This window comes from Chrysemys picta, chromosome 2 (assembly GCF_011386835.1).
Source record: "Chrysemys picta bellii isolate R12L10 chromosome 2, ASM1138683v2, whole genome shotgun sequence".
Classification (NCBI taxonomy): domain Eukaryota; kingdom Metazoa; phylum Chordata; order Testudines; family Emydidae; genus Chrysemys; species Chrysemys picta.
The window spans coordinates 275,031,134-275,055,545 of record NC_088792.1 but is presented as its reverse complement, the minus strand read 5'-3'; the positions used below and the strand labels follow the sequence as shown (position 1 = coordinate 275,055,545).

The following is a 24,412-nucleotide window of genomic DNA, read 5'->3' as shown; positions in this document are numbered from 1 at the left end:
AAAACCTACACATCCCTGGAACATTTTAGTGAAAGGCAAGAGATGCACTTGGCTGTTGTTGGATTTATCATGAAGGCAGCATCGCATATGGATTTTCTCACTCAATTGCTGGCACTGTGAGTCTATTTCCTACCCAGCCTCTCCAGGAGAAGAAATGTTTTTACAAAGGGATCAATATTAAAATGAGATGAATCTTAACATGTTCAAATATATTACTGTGCCTCTCTTGTGTTCACAGTTCATGATTTCAAAGTAGTTACAAATCAACGGGGGTTCTGAGTTTAACTTCAAGGGGAGTAGGATCAGACCCCACATTGGCAGAGTGCACAGCCACTGTGCATAAGAACAGAAAACAACAGATCTTGGTATCTGAATGAGGAGAGACTGGGAGTCAGGTCTCGTGGACCCTATTCCCACTCTGCAGTGTGTCCTTGGACAAAGCAACCTCTCCTTGCTCAGCTTATGCATCTTTAAGACAGATTTTGGGCCATATCCTGTTTGCCTTGCACAGGCAAGTAGTAGGGTTGCCAATTTTGGTTGAACATATTCCTGGAGGTTTCATCACATGACAATCTGTAATTCCCGGAGACGCCAGGACAATCCTGGAGGGTTGGCAACCTTGGCAGGTAACCTCACTGAATCTAATTCACTGAGTAAAACAAGCAGGATTTGGCCCCTAATAAAACCTACGTTCTATGTTTGCCATGAAGCTTAAATAATGTTTGTCAAGCTCCTGTGTAAGTATAGATTATTACCCTGCTAGCAGAGAGCAGACACACTTTCCCAGTAAGCACTTGTGGTGTTTAAAAGTCTGGGCTCCCCTATCACTATTGGGACAGAATCATTGTCTCCAAGTCTAGGCCATTCATACAGCTCGCTCGAAATGCCCAGAGGAAGTGTTAAAACGATACCGCTCCCCCTGCACCTTAGAACTGGAGAGACAAGACTTTATAGTAAACACCATTAAGGGGCAACCAGGGGCGGATCTATGTATTTTGCCGCCCCAAGCAAGGCAGTCAGGAGGCTTTCGGTGGCATGCCTGTGGAAGGTCCGCCGGTCCCGCGCCTTCGGACTCCCCACCGCCGAATTACCACCGAAGCTGCGGGACCGGCGGACCTCCCGCAGGCATGCCACCGAAGGCTCTCTGACTGCCTTCACGGCAACCGGCAGGCCACCCCCGCGGCTTGCCGCCCCAGGCACATGCTTGGTGCACTGGTGCCTGGAGCCACCGCTGGGGGCAACAATCATCAGTTTGGAGGTTGCAGACAGCATGGAGTTGTGTAATAATTTGTTTTAAAAAAGGTAGGTGAAGAGTCAATGGGGGAGACAGAACAGACTGTTCCTGAATAGCTGGCACAGAAACAGCAAAGGAACAAACGGACACTGGGAAGGAGGGAACTAAGAAGAGCCCAGATTAGGCTGTCAAGCCATCCTTCACTTTCAAATTCAAAGGCTCAGGACAAATGCTATTCCAGAGCTGTTTTGAATTTGGATCTTATTTCTGTGTGGAACAGAGAAACCAAGTATTTATTTTAAATATATGTATATAAACCATCCAAACAAATGAAAGTTGACACACTGGGAAAAATATAACTGTAGATTAGCCTTTGGCTTGCATGTGGCTTTGGCCGCCACTCTGCCCTCCCCCCGGCGCTCTGGCCGCCGGAGAGAGCGGAGCCCCGGCCGGGGTCTCCGCCCTCCTCGCGGGGCTCCGGTCGCCAGCAGAGCCGCGGCAGGCTCGCCGCCCTCCCCCCGGCACTCTGGCCGGTTGGGAAGAGCGGCCTGCACTCGGGCTCGGTGCCTCCCCTGGGGCGGCAAAAAAGCCAGAGCCGGCTCTGGTCCTTGTGCCACCTTAGAGCAGGGATCGGTAACGTTTGGCATGCAGCCCGCCAGGATAAGCGGCACGGGACAAGGGATGTGCTGGCCGCAGCTTCCCGCAGCCCCCATTGGCCTGCAGCAGTGAACCACTGCCAGTGGGAACTGCGATCGGCCGAACCTGCAGACGAGGCAGGTAAACAAACCGCCCGGCCTACCAGGGGGCTTACCCTGACGGGCCACATGCCAAACGTTCCCGATCCCTGCCTTAGAGACTAACATGTTTCTTCCCAGCCAATAGTTTATAGACTAAGGCAGGAGTAGTCAATTATTTTTTTGTCAAGGTCCAAATTTCTTGGTCAAGGTATAGGCAAGGTCCAGACTCCAGAGTAAAATAATAAAAAAAGAATAACAATAATGATGATAATAATAATACTAAGTAAATAAAAAGATTCTGGGGTCCATTCAAAAGTATCTGGCTGTCCAGATTTGGCCCGTGGTACGCCTATTGACTACCCCTAGACTAAGGCCTGAGCTACCCTCAAAAATTGTACAAGTATAACTATGTTGGTTAGGGGTGTGATCGGCTATTGCAGTATTTATACCAACAGTATAATGAGGATGTGGTTATGCCTATATATCTTATTGCCCTTCCCATGTGGGAATAAGATATACCACCATAAACACCTTTCTACTGATATAACTGAGTCCACAGTGGAGGTGAGGGGTTGCATTACTTTAACTAGACCTATACAGATAAAGTGGTACAACTTTCTAGCATAGACAAGGTTTGCGAGAAAAAACAAGAGAGATTTTGGCTGTGCAGCCTGCATGTTCCTTCCATTCATCGAATGAGATGCTGCCACTTCACTCCCTTAATCGAGAATGCAGAGCTTTGCATGTCAGGATGGCATCATGGAAAGGATTTTGATCTACCTCAAAACACACACAACCAAAAATAAGTCACGAATAGTGACTTTGCTGAAAAGCTATTGGCTCTATTTTAAGGTTTACATAGGAGGCCTTTTAAATATATATCTGCTCATTAAGCATCTCATCTGTGAGAAGCAGAAGCTTTCATAGCTGAATCTGAAAGCAGCTGTGTATCACATACACATTACAAATGCAGAAGTCAGTCTAGGTTCAGGGAAGTCCTTGAACTTAGAGATGAGCAAGAAGTCAACAGCCTGATGGTGCACCTTGGAACTTCCTTTCGCAGGGGATCCCCATGTGCAGATGGGGCACTGCTGAAAGAATTAAATACAGACTCTGGGGTTAGAGATCTGTTAGTCTTTAAGGTGCCACCAGACTCCTTGTTGTTTTTGTAGATACAGACTAACACGGCTACCCCCTGATACTAGACTCTGGGGTTATGTTTCAGTTGGGTGAGGCATGGAGAGACATGCACACCCTCAACTCCTGCACACCAGTTTCTCATGCCCCCAGATCCACAGAGAGCCTTCCCTTATAGAAAAGCCCTATAGAATTTAATAGGGATTAAACATACAGGGTATTACTCTAAAGCCAATGACGGGGTGCTGGAACACAACTTCAGCTACGTGAATAACTTAGATCTACTTACCGCGGTGTCTTCACTGTGGTAAGTCGATGGCTGATGCTCTCCCGTCGACTCCGCCTGCGCCTCTCGCCCTGGTGAAGTACCGGAGTCGACGGCAGAGCGCTCGGCAGTCCATTTATCGCGTCTAGACTAGATGCGATAAATCGACCCCCGCTGGATCAATCGCTGCCCATCGATCCAGCGCATAATGTAGACAAGCCCTTAGTTGAGCAACAACATTGTGCTTAGTTCTGTAGAAAACCCCTCAGAAAATATGTTCCTCGCTACCAGGACTGTTACAATCTTAGGCTTGGTCTACACTACCCCCCCTAATTCGAACTAAGGTACGCAACTTCAGCTACGTGAATAACGTAGCTGAAGTTCGAAGTACCTTATTTCGAATTAGTTCAAACTTACCTTGGTCCACACTCGGCAGGCAGGCTCCCCCGTCGACTCCGCGGTACTCCTCTCGGCGAGCTGGAGTACCGCAGTCGACGGCGAGCACTTCCGGGTTCGACTTATCGCGTCCAGACTAGACGCGATAAGTCGAACCCAGAAGTTCGATTTCCAGCCGTCGAACTTGCCGGTAAGTGTAGCCAAGGCCTAAGTAGACTAAACAATTTTGACACAAACTGCACTGACTGACTCAGAGAAGGATGATCTAGACTAAAATGTAGCAACTTTTTAATGAGCTGTGTGTGTGAGACAGCACATTTCCCCCTCTCTAGGAGTTGCACCACCAAATCAAACTCTATTTTCTGCTTTGCTTAAAGTCTTGATTCCTTTATGTACTGTACATTTTCTTAGATTACGAATGCTCCTGTTTATTTCATGTTTTCACACTGAAACTTCTTTTTGAGTAAAAGCCTATGTAGAGCCTATGTAGAGCTGGGGGTGGGGAGGGGGGGACTGATGAAAATTTCTTCAAAATCTGAAAACATTTGACCAGCTCTATGCCTAGATGATTCTAGGGAAAATATGATACCTTTCACATTTAACTAATAGAACAAAATTCCTATTTGCTTTACACTAATATTATGTTGTAACAAGCTGGCTAATGTTGTGTACCACTGTCTCCAATCAGAACTGCTCAACAGTATGGCATGGCCCTATACAGCTAACTGCTGGGAGAGAGTCTCCTTCACCTTAAATGGAAGAGGAGTCTACATTTATAGCAGGAGAATCAGAATTCTAATACCAATGTCGCTGTAATGTTCCAAGAGGTCTTTGCATTCACCATGATACACTTGGTTGCCACAAATATATTAGAATATTAGCTGGTTATTTTGAGTGAGATGGTAAATGACTGTCTGTACCACCAGAGGGTTTTTAAATCTTCCATAATCCTGCTGGATGTAAATCATAATTAATTAATTGTTATCTTGAATTTGAATTGTAATTGGCAAAAGCAGATCTGCTACAGCCACAAAGGAGTTTTCTGCACTCTCTAGGGTGTATTTTTGGTTTGATAAGCAGGCAGAGAAATCTGAATTCATATGGGAAAAATTAAATGCTGTTCAAGAAAGTGGGTACATGTGCTTGGCTGGCTGTGGGGAAACAAAGAGGTCCGGGTTTGACAGAGTAACAGCTGTGGAATTTTAGTGGCTGCAAGGAAGGAGTATAGCACAAAACGTGTAGCCAGTGCTACAGTGCCTAGAGTCCTCAAATGTATTACATCAGGGGTCAGCAACCTTTCAGAAGTGGTGTGCCGAGTCTTCATTTATTCACTCTAATTTAAGGTTTTGCATGCCAGTAATACATTTTAACGTTTTTAGAAGGTCTCTTTCTCTACGTCTATAGACCAGGCCTAAGTAATGTATTGAAATCAGTAAATACTGTAGGCAGTAGTCTTGTACATCTAACTCTAACTGAATACCTGGGTAAATTTGGTTAGATCATTATATATTTGGGTGTGTGGGGGAATAAAGTCAATACTTCATATCCAGTCTGGTTTCTTAGTCATAAACCAAGAAAATAAAGACAAACCCCACCTAAAATATTTGTGATCATTCAGTGAACGGCAGGAGCAGACATTTGACACGTGTACTGTATAAGCCATTCACAGCATTCCAGGTGCTGTAAACTTTGTCCACTTGAATATAAATGGCACTGGATTAGTTTGCCATACATCCCCATCACTGAATGTGTTTAAGTAATTTTCTCTTATGACTTTTCCAAAACGATAAGCTCTTAGATGCCAAACCAGGCGGACGGTCCCCTGTGCCTGAACGAAGCTTGGTGCAGAAGGCGAGCCTTCCTGTGCTGAGCTGACTCAGTCACTGATGCACTCAAGACCCTGCAGAGTTTCTTTGCACAAACCCCCAAAGTCTTTCTTTGGCCTTGCCACAAGACATCCCAAGGACATGAACCATAGGCTTCCTCGCCCGCTCATCTCCCATTATCTTTCTCCTTCTAGGCTAAGTATAATGGCAGACCCAGATGAATAGAAGAGACGCCATCTCTAACTAACATGGGGAGCTATTGAGAGAGGGGAAACTGATGTATAGATGACCGCATGGGGCTGGAATGTGCTAGCAACCTGAGTACAGACACTCCCCGCGTTACGCAAACCCGACTTATGCAAATCTGCACTTACAGAAAAAGTTCCGTAAGTTCCGTAAGCTAGAAAGTTGTTTGGTGTAATGGTCAGGTATACGTTCCCAACTTATGCAAAATTCGAGTTACGCAAGGCGTTCCAGAACGGAATGCTTCCGTAAGTCGGGGAGCGTCCATATTAGAAATTCATTATTCGGGTTTTGTTGCAAAACGTATCCTTAATGTCAATTTTCTCCTGCAGCTGTTCTAGCTTGAGCACTCCCCTCCCCGTCTACTCATGGAGGGTTACCATACGTCTGGTTTTTCCCGGACATGTCCGGCTTTTTGGTCCTCAAATCCCCATCCGGGGGGAATTGCCAAAAAACCGAACATGTCTGGGAAAATACTCCCTCTCCACCCCCAGTCCCCTGCTTACCTTGGCTCCGGCAGGCTGTGAGCTGCAGGCAGATTCCCCCGCGGCGGCTCTGCTGCTGCTCCCCCCAGACACCTCAGCTTTGTGTAGCTGAAGAGCCGAACTGCCCCAGCGCTACCGGCTTCACGGTTTGCCGGGCAGCCCCCAGACCTCCAGACCCTGCACCCCCGGGCGGGCGCTTCCCCTCCCGGGCTCCGGCTGCGCTGGGGAAGCGCTCGGCTGGGGGCGCAGGGTCTGGAGGTCTGGGGGCTGCCCGGCGAACCGTGAAGCTGGTAGTGCTCGGGCAGCTCCGCTCTTCAGCTGCACAGAGCTGAAGTGTCTGGGGGTTGGGCCGGGGGCGGGGAAGGGGCGGGTCCAGGGCCCCGTGGAGTGTCCTCCTTTTTTAAGATTTAAATATGGTAACCCTAACTCATGTGGACTGTTAACGCACACAAGCCTTCTCTCCCTCCCCCCACATCTGGGACAGGGGTAATTGATCTCCTTGCTAGTTCTGAGTTGGAAGCCCTGATCCTTACCTACCCTCCTAGCCCCAAAGCTGTTGAAAAGCCTTCTCCCTATTGCTGCCTCCTCCTCCTGCTTCTATCCTAGCCCTAGGGGTCTCCTTCTGAGATGTGCTAGGTGCTGCTTATTCCTGATGTGAGGGCAGTGTTTCCAGGGGTCTCTGAACTTCTTGTGCCATGTTTTATTTTTAATGGACCTATATTGGTCTATTACTGTTCTGAGCCTCACTCCCGATGACATAGCACTGCACACACCGGCACTTTTGTCGTGTCGATGGTGCGTGTGTGTGTTTTTCACACCCTGACCGACAAAAGTTTCACCAACAAAAGTGCTAGTGTAGACAAAGCCTAAGCAAGGGACAGGCAGACAAGTGAGCTCAGTACCCAGCAGTTCCCATTGTGCTACATAGAGCCAGATTCAATAAGGTCAGCACTCAAAATGCTGAGGGATTTTTTTGTTTTTTGTTATTTTATTTTTTTTAATCTGACCATTCATTCTGGTCCCTAAAGGGGAGCCAGTGTTTATTAAAAAAAAAAAAGTCAGACACCAACTGCGTGGTCTGGACCCTTCTAAAAACTCTGTCCCAGGTCTCCTATTTTAGGTTCCCAAAAATGGAGACTCCCAAAACCAGTAGCCACTTTTAGCAGTTTTGTTCTTAATCTCTTTGCACCCAATTTACCCATGTGTAAAATGGGAACAATAACTAGGAAACTGTCATTGAGATCTTTCCAGGAACATGCTATGTAAGTGAAAGCAGGATTATTAAAACCAATCACTCTTAGCGCGTTTCCTCAGAGAATCTCAAGACCCCTGGAAGGAGTTCCCCAAAGAGGCACAAGTAGTCAGAGGCAGAGCTGGGAAGAGAACCCAGGAGTCCTGGCTCCCAGGCCTACCCCACCCTCTCTCACTATAATTGTCACACTCTTTGCAGAGCTCCAGCTGCTACAGAATGAAGCTGAAGGCAATCAGCACAATCCCGAGTTTGGAGACGGATGACAGACGTTATGAAAAGTACAAAGCAGCCCTACTACTGCTGAAGTCAGTGGGGGGTTTTGTGAATGGTTTCAGTGGGAACAGGACTGAATCCTAATTGAACTTCAAGTAACCATCTTAACCTCCAGGCAGTGACCCTTTCAGGACTTTGCATTTGAAAGGGCAATTATTTGCTTGTGCGTGTGGGTGTGCAAGAGGGGAGCTTCTAAGGGTATGTCTACACTACGAAATTAGGTCGAATTTATAGAAGCCGGTTTTATAGATATCAGTTGTATACAGCCGATTGTGTGTGTCCCCACATAAAATGCTCTAAGTGCATGAAGCCAGCGGACCGCGTCCACAGTACCAAGGCTAGCGTCGACTTCTGGAGCGTTGCACTGTGGGTAGCTATCTCACAGTTCCCGCAGTCTCCGCCGCCCATTGGAATTCTGGGTTGAGATCCCAATGCCTGATGATGCAAAACAGTGTCATGGGGGGTTCTGGGTACATGCCGTCAGGCCCCTCCCCCTCCGTCAGAGCAACGGCAGACAATCGATTCGCGCCTTTTTACCTGGGTTACCTGTGCAGACAACATACCATGGCAAGCATGGAGCCCGCTCAGATCAGCTCAGCTCAGCTCACCGTCACCATATGTCATCTGGGTGCCGGCAGACGTGGTACTGCATTGCTACACAGCAGTAGCTAATTGCCTTTTGGCAGTAGATGGTGCAGTATGACTGGTAGCCTTCATTGGCTATCTGGGTGTTGGCAGACTTGGGGCTGCATTGCTACACAGCAGCAGCCCCTTGCCTTTTGGCAGTAGATGGTGTATTACGACTGGTATCCGTCGACGTCGTACTCCAGTTCAATCATAGGCACCTGGGCAGACATGCTTTGTCTCCTGGAGACTCAGTCCTGCCGGCAGTCCTATTGAACTGTCTTGACGATGATGGCTAGCAGTCATAGTACAGTATCTTCTGCCAAGCATCCAGAAGATGCTGAGGGCTAACAGTCATACTGCACTGTCTGCTGCCAGCTTAAGATGTAAAAAATAGATGGACCAGATTTGTTCTCTATTCATTTGCTTCCCCCTCCCTCCGTGAAATCAACGGCCTCCTAAACCCAGGGTTTTGAGTTCAATCTTTGGGGGGGCCATTCTGTGTGACAGTTGTTTGTTTTTCTCCCTGATGCACAGCCACCTTTGTTGATTTTAATTCCCTGTACCCGTACGCCATGTCATCAGTCGCCCCTCCCTCCGTCAGTTTCGCGCCTTTTTTCAGACCAGTCGCCATAGCACTGGGATCATGGAGTCACAAAGTTCCATGAAAGTGCCCTTACGCATGCGAAAGTTTCACAGCCACTGGGAATCGTCCCAGACCTGCAACACGATGCGGTCCCACCAGTCTGTGCTTGTTTCCCGGGCCCAGAATCGGCGTTCCACGGCATGAACCTGCCCCAGTAACACCATGATTTGCACATTGCTGGGGCCCGTACCTTGTGTGAGGGCTGTGTCCATGTCAATTTCCTCATCACTCTCGTCGCCGCGCTGCAATCGCCTCATCGGCTGGTCCTGGTTTTGCTTTGGCATGTCCTGGCTCTGCATATACTCCAGTACTTGCTTTCCCCTGCCCTGAAGCACCAGAATACCAGGATGAGAGCAGCCCTCACAGTTGAGAAGTGAGTGGTGATAGCCCTGTGGAAGCTTGCAATGCCAGACAGCTACCGGTCAGTCGGGAATCAATTGGGAGTGGGCAAATCTACTGTGGGGGCCACAAGGGGTACTTTTTTCAATGCTGCTGCAAGCCCTTGTGGATCACAAGGGACGTTTCACCAACATCAACGTGGGATGGCCGGGAAAGGTACATGATGCTCGCGTCTTCAGGCACTCTGGTCTGTTTCAAAAGCTGGAGGAAGGGACTTTCTTCCCGGACCAGAAAATAAACATTGGGGATGTTGAAATGCCTATTGTGATCCTTGGAGATCCAGCCTACCCCTTAATGCCATGGCTCATGTAGTCAGGACCTGTTCAACTATAGGCTGAGCAAGTGCCGAATGGTGGTGGAATGTGCATTTGGACATTTAAAAGCGCGCTGGCGCAGCTTACTGACTCGCTCAGACCGCAGCGAAAAGAATATCCCCATTGTTATTGCTGCTTGCTGTGCGCTCCACAATATCTGTGAGAGTAAGGAGGAGACATTTTTGGCGGGGTGGGAGGTTGAGGCAAATCGTCTGGCCACTGAGTACGCGCAGCCAGACACCACGGCGGTTAGAAGAGTACAGCAGGGCACGGTGCGCATCAGAGAAGCTTGGAAAATGAGTTTTGTGACTGGCCAGGCTACAGTGTGAAACTTATGTTTGTTTCTCCTTGATGAACCCTCCGCCCCCTCCCACCCGGTTCACTCTACTTCCCTGTAAACCATCGAGCACCGCATGCAGAGGCAATAAAGTCATTGTTACTTCACATTCATGCATTCTTTATTAATTCATCACACAACTAGGGGGATAATTGCCAAGGTAGCCCGAGAGGGGTGGGGGAGGAGGAAAGGAAAAGGACACACTGCAGTTTAAAACTTTAAAACTTTAACACTTATTGAAGCCTTCCGATGCTTGGGCAATCATCTGGGGTGGAGTGACTGGGTGGCCGGAGGCCCCCCCACTGTGTTCTTGGGAGTCTGGGTGAGGAGGCAATGGGACTTGGGGAGGAGGGCTGTTGGTTACACAGGGGCTGTAGCGGCGGTCTCTGCTCCTGCTGCCTTTCCTGCAGCTCAACCATACGCTGGAGCATATCAGTTTGATGCTCCAGCAGCCGGAGCATCGACTCTTGCCTTCTGTCTGCAAACTGATGCCACCTATCATTTTCAGCCCGCCACTTGCTCTGTTCATCCCGCGATTCAGCCCGCCACCTCTCCTCTCATTCATATTGTGCTTTTCTGTAGTCTGACATTGATTGCCTCCATGCATTCTGCTGTGCTCTTTCAGCGTGGGAGGACATCTGGAGCTCCGTGAACATATCATCCCGAGTCCGCCGTTTTCTCGTTCTAATCTTTGCTAGCCTCTGCGAAGGAGAAACATTTGCAGCTGGTGGAGGACAAGGGAGAGGTGGTTAAAAAAGACATATTTTAGAGAACAATGGGTACACTCTTTCACGTTAAATTTTGCTGTTCACATTACACAGCACATGTGCTTTCGTTACAAGGTCGCATTTTTCCTCTTATATTGAGGGCCTGCCGGTTCGGTGTGAGAGATCACTCATGCGGTGCCAGGCAACAGAATTTGGCTTGCAGGCAGCCATGGTAAGCCACAGTCTTTTGGCTTTTTTAACCCTCATAACATGTGGGAATGGTTTCAAACAGTAGCGCCCTCATTTCCTATACCAAGGACCCGTTGGGTTGGCCATTTAAAATGGGTTTGCAATGTAAAAGGAGGGACTGCGGTTTCCGGGTTAACATGCAGCACAAACCCAACTACCCCCCCCACACACACAATTCTCTGGGATGATCCCTTCACCCCTCCCCATGGCTAACAGCGGGGAACATTTCTGTTCAGCCCAGCAGGAACGGGCACCTCTGAATGCCCCCTTAATAAAATCACCCCATTTCAACCAGGTGACCATGAATGATATCACTCTCCTGAGGATAACAAAGAGAGATAAGGAATGGATGTTGTCTGCATGCCAGCAAACACCGGGACCATACGCTGCCATGCTTTGTTATGCAATGATTCCTGACTACGTGCTACTGGCCTGGCATGGTAAAGTGTCCTACCATGGCGGACGGGATAAGGCAGCCCTCCCCAGAAACCTTTTGCAAAGGCTTTGGGAGTACATCAAGGAGAGCTTTCTGGAGATGTTCCTGGAGGATTTCTGCTCCCTCCCCATACACGTTAACAGAGTTTTCCAGTAGCTGTACTGGCCGCGATTGCCAAGGCAAATTAATCATTAATCATTAAACATGCTTGCTTTTAAACCATGTGTAATATTTACAAAGGTACACTCACCAGAGGTCCCTTGTGTGCCCTCAGGGTCTGGGAGCACGCCTTGGGTGAGTTCGGGGGTTACTGGTTCCAGGTCCAGGGTGATAAACATATCCTGGCTGTTGGGGAAACCGGTTTCTCTGTTTCCTTGCTGTGAGCTATCTTCACTGTCTTCATCATCATCATCATCTTCCACGTACCCTAACCCGCTTCCCTGTTGCATGTTTCTCCATTGACGGAGTCATAGCACACGGTTGGGGTAGTGGTGGCTGAACCCCCTAGCATGGCATGCAGCTCCGCGTAGAAGCGGCATGTTTGCGGCTCTGCCCCAGACCTTCTGTTTGCCTCTCTGGCTTTGTGGTAGACTTGCTTTAGCTCCTTAATTTTCACGCGGCACTGCTGTGCGTCCCTGTTATGGTCTCTGTCCTTCATGGCCTTTGAGACCTTTTCTAATATTTTGCCATTTCGTTTACTGCTACGGAGTTCAGCTAGCACTGATTCGTCTCCCCATATGGCGAGCAGATCTCGTACCTCCCGTTCTGTCCATGCTGGAGCTCTTTTCCGATCCTGGGACTCCATCATGGTTACCTTTGCTGATGAGCTCTGCATGGTCACCTGTGCTCTCCACGCTGGGCAAACAGGAAATGAAATTCAAAAGTTCGTGGGGCTTTTCCTGTCTACCTGGTCAGTGCATCTGAGTTGAGAGTGCTGTCCAGAGTGGTCACAATGAAGCACTGTGGTATAGCTCCCGGAGGCCAATAATGTCGAATTCTGTCCACACTACCCCAAATCCGACCCGCAAAAGCCGATTTTAGCGCTAATCCCCTCGTCGGAGGTGGAGTAAAGAAACCGGTTTAAAGGGCCCTTTAAGTCGAAAGAAAGGGCTTCGTCATGTGAACGTGTCCAGGCTTAATTCGATTTATCCCTGCTAACATCGACCTAAACTCGTAGTGTAGACCAGGCCTAAGGCTATGACTACACTAGAGAGCTTACAGTGGTGCAGCTGTGCTGCTGTAAGCTCTCTAATGTAGCTGCTCTAAACTGACAGCTCCCGTTGGCTTAACTTCTCCAGCCCCTGCGAGTGTCGGTAGCTATGTCGCTGGGAGAAGCTGTCCACACCGGCACATATGTCAATGTAACTTCCGTTGCTCGGGGGATGGGTGAGGTTATTCACCCCCTGAGTGACATAAATTATGCCGACTGTAGTGTAGACATAACCTAAGTCAAAAGCTTTTTAATCCAAAGCAATAAACACAGTGCAGTTAGTAGGTGCACTTTCGGGATGCCATTGATCAGGTTTCCACTACAGCACATACATTTTCAAGGCAGCTGAATAAATTAGGCCTGATTCTCGGCTGGTGTGACTCAGTGTAGCTCCCAATGGCACTTTGTCAATTGATACCAGCTGTCAGGAAGTGAATCCTAACTGCCGTATGTACCTGGGAAGCAGTCACTATGGAAGCAGTATTATTTGCCTTGCAGCAATGCCTAGCAGACCATTGTGCTAGGTGCTGTACAAACACAGAACAAAAGGACGGTCCCCGACAGAATAGCAGTGGCAGTGGAGATGCTCTGGGGTGAATGTGACCCGTCAAGCTGTTCTCACTTTGAATATACACCACACAGAATTATCCAGGTCCCAGGAACCATCAGCCTGTAAGCTCCAAATACAAAATTATTGGTGACCCAACCTGAGTTCACCTCCTCCTAACATCTGTGTTTTGCCAGGTCCCTGGAACTCATGAAATGATTAAACACTAGACAAGCTGCCAGTGAAAAAAAATAAAAATAAAATCCAGGCTGTTTTTTTGGTTCAAGATTGGTCAAAACGTGGTTTCCTTTGGAGACGGAGTCCAAGAAATCACAATCAGTTTTTCCTGCCACCCGTTCCAAATATTTTACAAATGAAAACGTCTTGGACCCAAACCCATGGCGGTAAATCCTAGAAAAAGGAGAAGGAAAAACTACACATTACTCTTCTCAAACCATCCTACCCACAGGTCTAGGGCAGCCCATAGCTCAGTTCCATGGCAATGATTATGAAAACCTAGGGATTTAAAGGGAGGTTGGCACATACACCCCCTGTTCCCCACAAACAAAAACCACAAAGTCAGTGTTGGGTTGGTTCTCTTTCTGCTGTCCACACCAGATATAAGTGATGATTCCCTCAAATAAACTATCTTTCCTGCTGCTTGCATAACTGCCTGCTTATTTAGGGGGGCAATAGCACCATTTACTCTTTGCCGTGGGACTGTTTACCAATGTGATTTGAGAAAAAAAAGTCCCAAGCACACCCCCTCCCTCCTTACATGGTGGTGATATCCATACACTCAACTGCATGGATCACACACCATTGCACTCTGAGACCGCTGACCATCTCCAACAAGACAACTTCTAACATTCCAAACCTCTGAGCAACTTCAAAGAGCTTCCTATCCCCCCACCCTCTAAAATTTGATTGCTTTATTTCTCCTTATGTGTGGAATTTCCCCTCCCCAAAATCACCCTGCTCTGAGGCCCAAGACAGGAAATATTCAGTCCTGCAGGAATGACAAGATTCAAATCTCATGACCCATCAGGGCTAGAATCAGAAGAAAGGGAAGACTCTTGGTTTCCCAGTGAGAAGCACAGCACTTGTTTCCAGCCCTGAAAGGGGTCATGTTATCAAACTCCAAAGTCCTGCCATTATAAGTCCCACTTTCAAAAGTGACAGACACTTAGAAGCATCAGTTTCATTGAAAGTTAATGGGAGTTGGGAGGCTAAGTAGCTAAGGTGCTTTTTGAAGTTTTACCCTATGTCTAGAACAATATTTTAGGAAAAATTTAGAAGTTTTAAAGTCAGTAGATTTTTCTCTCTCTCCCTGTACAGTTGCACTCCTAGTACTAGGAGAGTTTGGTCTTAGAAGTGGAAGGGGAAAAGATAATCCCAATAAAATGTTTAAGAACTCACTAAAACATTTAAAAGATGGAGTAGAATGTGATACATGTACAGAATATGTCCACTGTGCTTTGTATGCCCTACGGGGCATGCCAGTCCTTCTTAAAATCAGTTCTCCGCACTGCCCACAGCCAGCAAATTTAGTCTGGTTAGGAAGACTAAAAGCAGAAAATCACACGCACCTTTGGATTTTCCAGAGCACCCGGCTCTCTCTTCTTTAGGCCACAATCCTGAAACTGAGACATGTGGAGTCTGCTGTGCTTGGGCACAATGTGGGTGAAATCAATGGGGTGCTGCATGTGGAGGCAGCTGTCCACCCTGTAGACACAGGCCCTTATATTGCAGATGTCTTGGGGCCGGGACTTACTTTATTCATGTGCCTTGACAGTCACTGCTAAAAATCGACTAAGATCCAGGGTGGCATGCTGGGAGGGTTTCATTAGCACTCGGTTGGGACGGCCTTTACTGGCTCACCTGAGGCTGCTCTTATTAGTAGTGCAGTCATCCCAAGCCCATGCCAATCAGAACTTTATTGCAACTCTACATCCTCATGTGCTCTCTCATACGCTGACATACCAGCCTTGGTGTCCCACTATGCTCCCGGCATTTTACCACGCTGCCCCCTATGCAGGGAATATCTTCCCTGTCACAGTCTGCCAAACCCCCTTCCTTTTTCATTCAAGACCCTCTCTGTAAGAAGCAAATGCATTATGAAAGTAGTAGTTATCAAAAGGAAGTCTTCCCCACCTCTGGATTTCCACATACAGCCTGTCTTTGATGGGTCTGCCTTTTAGGGCCTGATCCTGCAATCTGATGCACACAATCAGACCCACCTAGAGCCCCAACGATTTCAGTGGGACTGCCCACAGGCACAGGGGTCCAGCTGCCAGGGTCTGATTGAAGGATCAGGGCCTCGAACTAGAAGGTCTCCTGGCCAGGGACTGGCTTTACTTTTGTGGACTAATCAGACCCAAGCACGTTGTCAGCAGTAAACAAATAACATTTACACATTCACCACCAGCCAGCCCTCCCACCGCCCCAGACTTATGTTGTGTTGGGTTTTTAAATACAGAGCCTTTCACCATCAAGAAATTGGATTACAGCAGGTACAAAACCTATAGTCCTCATCACAGCTACCATGAGAGTGGGGAGGGAAAATACTCACTCATGCTATGTTACTTGCCCATCAGAGCAAGTTACTTGCCTTAGATGAACAAGCAAGTCGAATTTTTTTCCTAGGGTGGACCTCATATCTGTCTGTCTATTGATTTATACCACGCTTATCAGCTTGGTGTCTGGTCTCACACAGGCACATTGGACACACTAGATGAGTGACACTCAGTTCTCAGTGGTTCAGGAGCCAAATTAGCGATCAACATTACCCAAAAGAGCCAGATCTGGAGAGAGCGTTTGATCAAGGCCCACTCCCTGCACACCTGTAAACAGAGCTGCAGAGCACAGATGTCCCACTCCCTCAATCATTGGCCATCTCTCTCGTTGCCAGCCAGGTGGCTTCTGCACGATGCACAGGCCAGACCCTGCGCCTTTAACCATTTTACACTGCTCTGCAAACTCGTTTGATCTCTGCTAGCTGCTCTCCTTTCCTCCCCTGGCCCCTCCAGCAGGGCTTGCAGTCTGGGCCTGCCCCCCTTGATCAGTATCTCTTCTGCTCTCTTGTGTCCTGGGAGCTGCTGCCACGTGTGGTCTGTTCCGATCCCTTGATTCACTCAGCAGGCTGTTCCTCCCCACCCCCTTCAGCGTTACTGCTGGACCTTTCCTAAGACACACACATTTTGCGCTTGATTCCCTCAGACTCTTTCTTAGTTCCCCCACTGGCTTCTAATCCAATTCCCACAATGATGTTCCACTGGCACATTTAAACTGTCAGACAGGAATTTATTCGCTCTGTGCAAAAGGATTGAGCAACTTGCATTTGCTGCTGCTTTTCTGGCCTCAAAAACCGGTCCCAATTTTGGGGTGATGAAGGATTAGGGTCAGAAGGGCAGCTCTGTTCTTCTCTGGATATTCCCCCTCCTGCCTCATCTCACCTTTACCCTTGGCACTCTCAGATCCCATCTACCCAATCCTTAGCAGGCAGCTCTTGCATTTCCAGCGTACACCAATTTATGAACCCTAAAATCCTACCAATAATAGTTTGCAGAAAACATTTCTCTCCTCCACTTTGCCAACTCACCTGCAAAATGCTGCTTGCTGCTAGAAGCCAGGGCAGAAGCCACCTCATCACTGGAAGCCAGGATTAAATACATTGATTGAACCCAGATTTAGAGCCGTTTCGTACAAAAACCCCACGTTGGGAATGCAGAGCAATCCTCAACTGGCAGACTAGCGAGTCAGGCAGATCTGCATTTTTCTCCTGGCTCTTCGGGGATTTTATTAAAGACAGATCTGACGTCAGGGCAAAGGACAAACCCTGCATTTTTCCTCTGAAGAAACTTTCCCTGCCTTCACGTCGTCTTCTTTTTTTTTTTTTGTCCCCACCTCCTGCATTTCACTATATTGCCTTTAGCCAGGGGTTTCTTAAAGGGAAAGTTACAATGCAGTGGTGCATCAAGCTATAATTTGAACAGGGGGAGTTAAATACTCAGCGTTTACCCATCATTACGTTTATGGCTGTCCCAGGCTTGCAGGCTAGGTGGCATGGCCATAAGAATCTGCAATAGTCTCGCTGATTGCAGGAAATTACCACCCCACCCACAACTGAAAATGCTCTTTTAAAAATTCTGGTTATTTTTTATTTGAGAGTCAGGGAGAAGTTCTGGTCTTCCATCCTGCAGACATACATGGGAGGAGACCGGCCAAGTTCAATGGCATGATTCACCTGCACAGGTACCCACATGTGAATGCATGGGCAGGGCCGAGGTCTGACCCTCCACACAGCTATATGCTGGTGTCGCTTCATTGATTTCAAGTAGAGATCTGGGCCCTGTTTTATACCTGTCATTTTATTGCCCCGCTGCTTCAATTCAGTGAGATTGTATCAGCATGATGAACTATACTAGGGGGTTGCCAAAGTATCCACGAGAGAGGCAGGCCCTTGGGATCTCCATTAGGTACAAACCTCCCCTGATAGGACTGACCACCGTGCCTGGCGTTTGGTCCCCTGGTCCATTTGCTCCTGGTGCGGTGGCTCCCTAGTGCGATGCCATCCCTGTTATCTTTCTCTTTTCCTCAGGGCAGAGGTGTCATTTCAGTAAAATTCAGGGGTGGCGGAGAAAAGTTGTGTCAGCATCCCTAGTTCCCTCTCCCCACAGAGGCCGCTACTGCTCATGGGAGATTAGCAGGCTGGTCCCATGCCAGAGAGGGTGGGGAGGTGGTGGGCAAGTCCTATCATGAGGAGTAGGGGACACGGTGGGTCAGGGTGGTTGTCCCACGAATGGCAGGCCACGGTGGTTCCTGTCCGGTTGGTGGGGGGTGGGGCTGACAATGCAACGATTAGGAGGCCTGGCCCACCCCACAGCAGCCTTTGCAGGACCAGGAAAGACACTACAGCACCAGCTGGCAAGGAGCCATGAAAACCCTGAGGGGCGGTCAAGGATGCCCCCGCACCAGGGCCAGGCACAATATTCCCTCACGCTTCCTAATTTGTGCCTGTGTGAATTCAGAGTCTGCCTCTTCCTTAAAGTGAGGAAGAACAGTACATGGTCAATTCATTCCCCCAAAGATGAACCAGGTTAAAATAGCTTTTACCGATCCAGCTTAAACTGACTAAAGCCAGAGGAGTTAGAATCCAGATAGCAACTCTGAGCCAGATACTGCAGCCCTACAATTAGCCCCTTCCTCCACAAGCAGTGCCATTCTTTTCAATGCAGCTGCAAAAGGTCCGGCTTTAATGCGAGTATTGCTGCAGCATTTGGCCCTCCATCCCCCTAGTGTGGCTGCACTTGCAGCCCTCTGGCAGGGAAGACAGGTGTGTGTCTCAGAACATGGGGCCTAACGCCACTCATCTGCACCAGTGTAAGGCCATGGACTTCAATGGTTTGTATTAGCATATGTGAGAAGAGAACAAGGCCCAGAATCTCCATTGCTGCCGGAGAGGCCTAATCCGGGCATTGCAGGAAGAGATGGAATCCTCGGTGCACTTAAGTGTGTTGTAAAAGGCACTTTGTGCTCATGAAAGGTGAAGGATGGCCAGCATGGAGCCAGGACAGGTAGAGCATGGGGACCAGGAGCATATGGGGAACAGATTTTCCTTGTGAAATACTAGGACACTTTGGTGCACTGGGGGACAGCTCAGCCATCTATGAGTTGGCAGCTGACTTGGGAAAAATAGGTGTCCTCTCCTCTCTCCCTTTCCTCAGCCAGCTACACTCCTTCCCCCTTCCACAATGAGAGTCAGGCACACCATAGGGAAGAGTGGGGTGGGAGAAGCAGCTCATTGTTGTGACTGTATTAGCTTCCTCCTTTAAAATTGTTATTTGTCTCCTCTGCTACCAGTTTCTAGCTACAGACTCTTATCCACCTGCGTTTTCTTCCTGTTCTCCATTTTCTATGTTCTTCTCCTCCCATTTCTCATGTCAACTGCTACTCATCTGTCCTCTCTCCCCTTCAGTATTTACTTCTCTCTGCAGCCAGCCCCACTCTCTCACCTACCCACATTCCCTCTCATCCACCAGCAACACTCCCTCTTTTCTTCTCAGCCACCCCCTTTCCTTTCATTTATCTTGCTGCATTTTCACTCCCACCTGCCTACCTGACTCAAGCCCTTGTCTCATCTGAGGCCAGGAGATAAGATCTACACAGGTGACCAGAATGCCAGGTCTGAGAAGCAGCCCACAGTCTTTGCACCTCCTCAAACCTCCGAGCCCTCAGCAGCAGTGCCCCTCTTCTGCTCCCAGATGTGGCGGCAAGCAATGCCAACAGCATTCGGCAGGAGAGTCCTGAGCCGATGCAGAAAACACAGCAACACTGAGCCCCAGTCCCCATCCTGGATTACAAAATCAGGGGGGTGTGGAGAAGAACCATTTTTGTGAATGTAACCAGCTGGTTAGGACAGACCCCAGATACTGGGCCATGGGTTTTCCAGGGCATTTGGTCATTCTATTAATCTCTGACCATTCATCCTGAGTGTTTCATTCGCCAGGATCGTTCATTAATTTGCATCTCTCCTGAGGCTGCCAGTGGTAACGGCAGCTTTTGTGATGTGGACAACTGTTCACTGGGAACTCAACAGCCCAAGAAGTGAGGTTTTTACTCACGAAAGCTTATGCCCAAATAAATCTGTTAGTCTTTAAGGTGCCACCAGACTCCTTGTTGTTTTCAACAGCCCAGCATACACAGACCAGTGGATGGTCATCACATGGTAACCATACTTCAGTAAGAGCTTTCAGTCTCTATTGATTTGGCTAGGATTAGAGCCAGTGTAACCCCATTACAAATCCCCTGGGGCATCCAGCCCCCTTACCAATATTTTCAATGTACCGATGTGTGTGTGTATGAATGCTTCAGTCAGCATAAGCAGTAACTGGTTATGTTTATCCATTAAAACAGACAATGACTAGGACATTCAGGTTCTCATTTAAAACAGACGGCAGCCGTTCATAGTTTGCCACCTGCTGCCAAGAGCCATTAAGAGTTTTCATAGCTCTTTAGGCCGGTAGGGACCATTATGAGCATCTCATCTGACCTCACATAGGCCATAGCATTTCACTCAGTGATTCCTGCCTTGAGCTGAATAACTGGTGGTCAAACTAGAGCTATGGTTTTTAGAAAAACATTTAATCTTGATTTAAAGACCTCAAGTGATGGAGAATTTACCACATGCCTACCTAAGATTATTCTCTCCCTCCCTCCTACCTCCCTCCCCCCGCCTTCCTCTGAAGCTTCAAAGATTGGCCACAGTTAGAGATAGGACACCATTTGGGGTGGACCAGTGCTCTGAGCTGGTCCAGAAAATCCTATATTTAGGTGCTTGGCTGGTGTGCTTTGTTAAAATGCTCAGGGTCATACTGATCACCAGATTTGGGGTCAGGAAGGATTTTTCCCCCATGGCAGATTAGCAAGAGCCCTCGGGTGGTGGAGGGGGAGGGGGATTACCTTCCTCCACAGCCTGATGCACAGATCACCTGATGGGATTTCTGGGCATATATCCCACCTAATCAATTTCCTGCCATTGAAGGGGCCTTGGGCACTGGTGGCACCTTGATATTACCTGTTCTATGCCTGTGGCGCACGACTCTTTAGTGTCCTGAAGACTGCAATGCTTTAGTCTAACCCACATTATTGGGCGTTAACACAGTGTGTAATGGGCTGAAATTGAATGACCTGTGATATACAGGAGATCAGACTAGAAGACCTAATGGTCCCATCTGGCCTTAAACGCTATGAAATCGAAGTTGTTCCAATTGTTAGTTATCTTCACTGTAAAAAATGTGCACTTAACTTCCAGTCTGGGTCTGTCTAGCTTCAACTTCCAGACACTGGGTCTTGTGACGTCAATATCTGCTAGCTGAAAGAGCATCAAATATCTTCATCCTGTGTATGGACTTGTAAAGCTTGATCAAGTTATCTGTTAACCTTTTCTTTAATAAAATGAGTGGATGAGCTCCTTAATTCTCATTGTTAGGCATGTTTTCCAGACCTTGAATCAGTCCTGTAGTTTAAGGACTTCCGCTCCTCACTTCTTTCCCTGCATGAGTAGTACAACTTTGAACTCAGTTATCCATTATTCTAGATGTGTCTCACAATGAAATGGAACAAAGTGGTTAGCAAGTGGTAAATCACAACGTACCTCAGATTCTATCTAGGCTCCAAAGCAGGGGTGGGCAAACTACGGCCCGAGGGCTGCATCCGTCCCTTCAGACGTGTTAATCTGGCCCTCGAGCTCCTGCCGGGGAGCGGGGTCTGGGGCTTGTCCAACTTCATGTGTGCCATGGCTCTGCATGGCTCCCGGAAGCAGCAACATGTCCCCACTCCAGCCCTATGTAGGGGCAGCCAGGGGGTTCTGCATGCTGCCCCCACCCCAAGCACCCCAGAGCCCGCACCCCCAGTGGGAGCCCTCACTCTCCACCCGCACCCCACCCTCTGCCCCAGCCCTGAGCCCCCTCCCGCACACTGAACTCCCCATTTCTGGCCCCACCCCGGAGCCCGCACCACCAGCCGGAGCCCTCACCCCCTCCTGCACCCCAACCCGCAATCTCATGAGCATTCATGGCCCGCCATACAATTTCCATATCCAGATGTGGCCCTCGGGCCAAAAAGTTTGCCCACCCCTGCTCCAAAGCAATGACATTAACATCCCGCTCCTCCTTAAATAAGGTCCCAGATTCTGCTGGACACATAACAGGTAAGTATTTTCTTGATTTTTAATCCATTTTACAAGGTGGTCTTGTTTTCCTAACTAGATAGAAAAGTAGATGATGTTCTACCGATAGTCAAACGCAAGTTGATCAGTGCTCCACAGCTGGTAAAAGAAAAATAGGATCCATTAAGAACAGAGATGGAGCTCATCTGATCTCAAAAAGAAGAACAGGAGTACTTGTGGCACCTTAGAGACTAACAAATTTATTAGAGCATAAGCTTTCGTGGACTACAGCCCACTTCCACGAAAGTTTATGCTCTAATAAATTTGTTAGTCTCTAAGGTGCCACAAGTACTCCTGTTCTTCTTTTTGCGGATACAGACTAACACGGCTGCTACTCTGAAACCTTTCATCTGATCTCAGTACTTTTTGAATAATAGACGTGTAGGTCTGGAAGGTACCTCATTAGTTCATTTAATCCAGTCCCCTGCACTCATGGCAGGACTAGGTATTATCTAGACCATCCCTGACAGGTGTTTGTCTAACCTGCTCTTAAAAATCTCCAATGATGGAGATTCCACAACCTCCCTAGGCAATTTATTCCAGTGCTTAACCACCCTGACAGTTAGGAAGTTTTTCCTAATGTCCAACCTAAACCGCCCTTGCTGCAATTTAAGCCCATTGCTTCTTGGTCCTATCCTCAGAAGTTAACGAGAACATAGAATCATAGAATCATAGATTATAGGACTGGAAGGGACCTCGAGAGGTCATCGAGTCCAGTCCCCTGCCCGCATGGCAGGACCAAATACTGTCTAGACCATCCCTGATAGACATTTATCTAACCTACTCTTAAATATCTCCAGAGACGGAGATTCCACAACCTCCCTAGGCAATTTATTCCAGTGTTTAACCACCCTGACAGTTAGGAACTTTTTCCTAATGTCCAACCTAGACCTCCCTTGCTGCAGTTTAAACCCATTGTTTCTGGTTCTATCCTTAGAGGCTAAGGTGAACAAGTTCTCTCCCTCCTCCTCATGACACCCTTTTAGATACCTGTAAACTGCTATCATGTCCCCTCTCAGTCTTCTCTTCTCCAAACTAAACAAACCCAGTTCTTTCAGCCTTCCTTCATAGGTCATGTTCTCAAGACCTTTAATCATTCTTGTTGCTCTTCTTTGGACCCTTTCCAATTTCTCCACATCTTTTTTAAAATGCGGCGCCCAGAACTGGACACAATACTCCAGCTGAGGCCTAACCAGAGCAGAGTAGAGCGGAAGAATGACTTCTCGTGTCTTGCTCACAACACACCTGTTAATGCATCCCAGAATCATGTTTGCTTTTTTTGCAACAGCATCACACTGTTGACTCATATTTAGCTTGTGGTCCACTATAACCCCTAGATCCCTTTCTGCCGTACTCCTTCCTAGACAGTCTTTTCCCATTCTGTATGTGTGAAATTGATTTTTCCTTCCTAAGTGGAGCACTTTGCATTTGTCTTTGTTAAACTTCATCCTGTTTAACTCAGACCATTTCTCCAATTTGTCCAGATCATTTTGAATTATGACCCTGTCCTCCAAAGTAGTTGCAATCCCTCCCAGTTTGGTATCATCCGCAAACTTAATAAGCGTACTTTCTATGCCAATATCTAAGTCGTTGATGAAGATATTGAACAGAGCCGGTCCCAAAACAGACCCCTGCGGAACCCCACTCGTTACGCCTTTCCAGCAGGATTGGGAACCATTAATAACAACTCTCTGAGTACGGTTATCCAGCCAGTTATGCACCCACCTTATAGTAGCCCCATCTAATTTGTATTTGCCTAGTTTATCGATAAGAATATCATGCGAGACCGTATCAAATGCCTTACTAAAGTCTAGGTATACCACATCCACCGCTTCACCCTTATCCACAAGGCTCGTTATTCTATCAAAGAAAGCTATCAGATTGGTTTGACATGATTTGTTCTTCACAAATCCATGCTGGCTGTTCCCTATCACCTTACCACCTTCCAAGTGTTTGCAGATGATTTCCTTAATTACTTGCTCCATTATCTTCCCTGGCACAGAAGTTAAACTAACTGGTCTGTAGTTACCTGGGTTGTTTTTATTTCCCTTTTTATAGATGGGCACTATATTTGCCCTTTTCCAGTCTTCTGGAATCTCTCCCGTCTCCCATGACTTTCCAAAGATAATTTTTTCTCCCTTCTCCTTCTAACATTTTATATACTTGAAAACTGTTATCATGTCCTCCCTCAGTCTTCTCTTTTCCAAACTAAACAAACCCAATTTTTTCAATCTTCCCTCACAGGTCACGTTTTCTAGACCTTTAATCATTTTTGTTGCTCTTCTCTGGACTTTCTCCAATTTTTCCACATCTTTCCTGAAATATGGCACCCAGAACTAGACACAATACTCCAGTTGAGGCCTAATC

The 24,412-nt window shown here is 47.8% G+C and overlaps 1 protein-coding gene across 1 annotated transcript in view; it reads right to left on the bottom strand.

Moving 5' to 3' along the window:
* The window catches only part of CCN4 (cellular communication network factor 4), a 57,310-nt gene extending 40,120 nt beyond the window's left edge, over positions 1–17,190 (bottom strand). Inside the window, exon 1 of the mRNA XM_024102673.3 lies at positions 16,919–17,190. Within this exon, the coding sequence (XP_023958441.2) occupies positions 16,919–16,966 (48 nt within the window). The 5' untranslated portion in view covers positions 16,967–17,190. The remainder of the gene's footprint in view (positions 1–16,918) is intronic.
* Between the last annotated feature and the right edge of the window lie 7,222 nt (positions 17,191–24,412).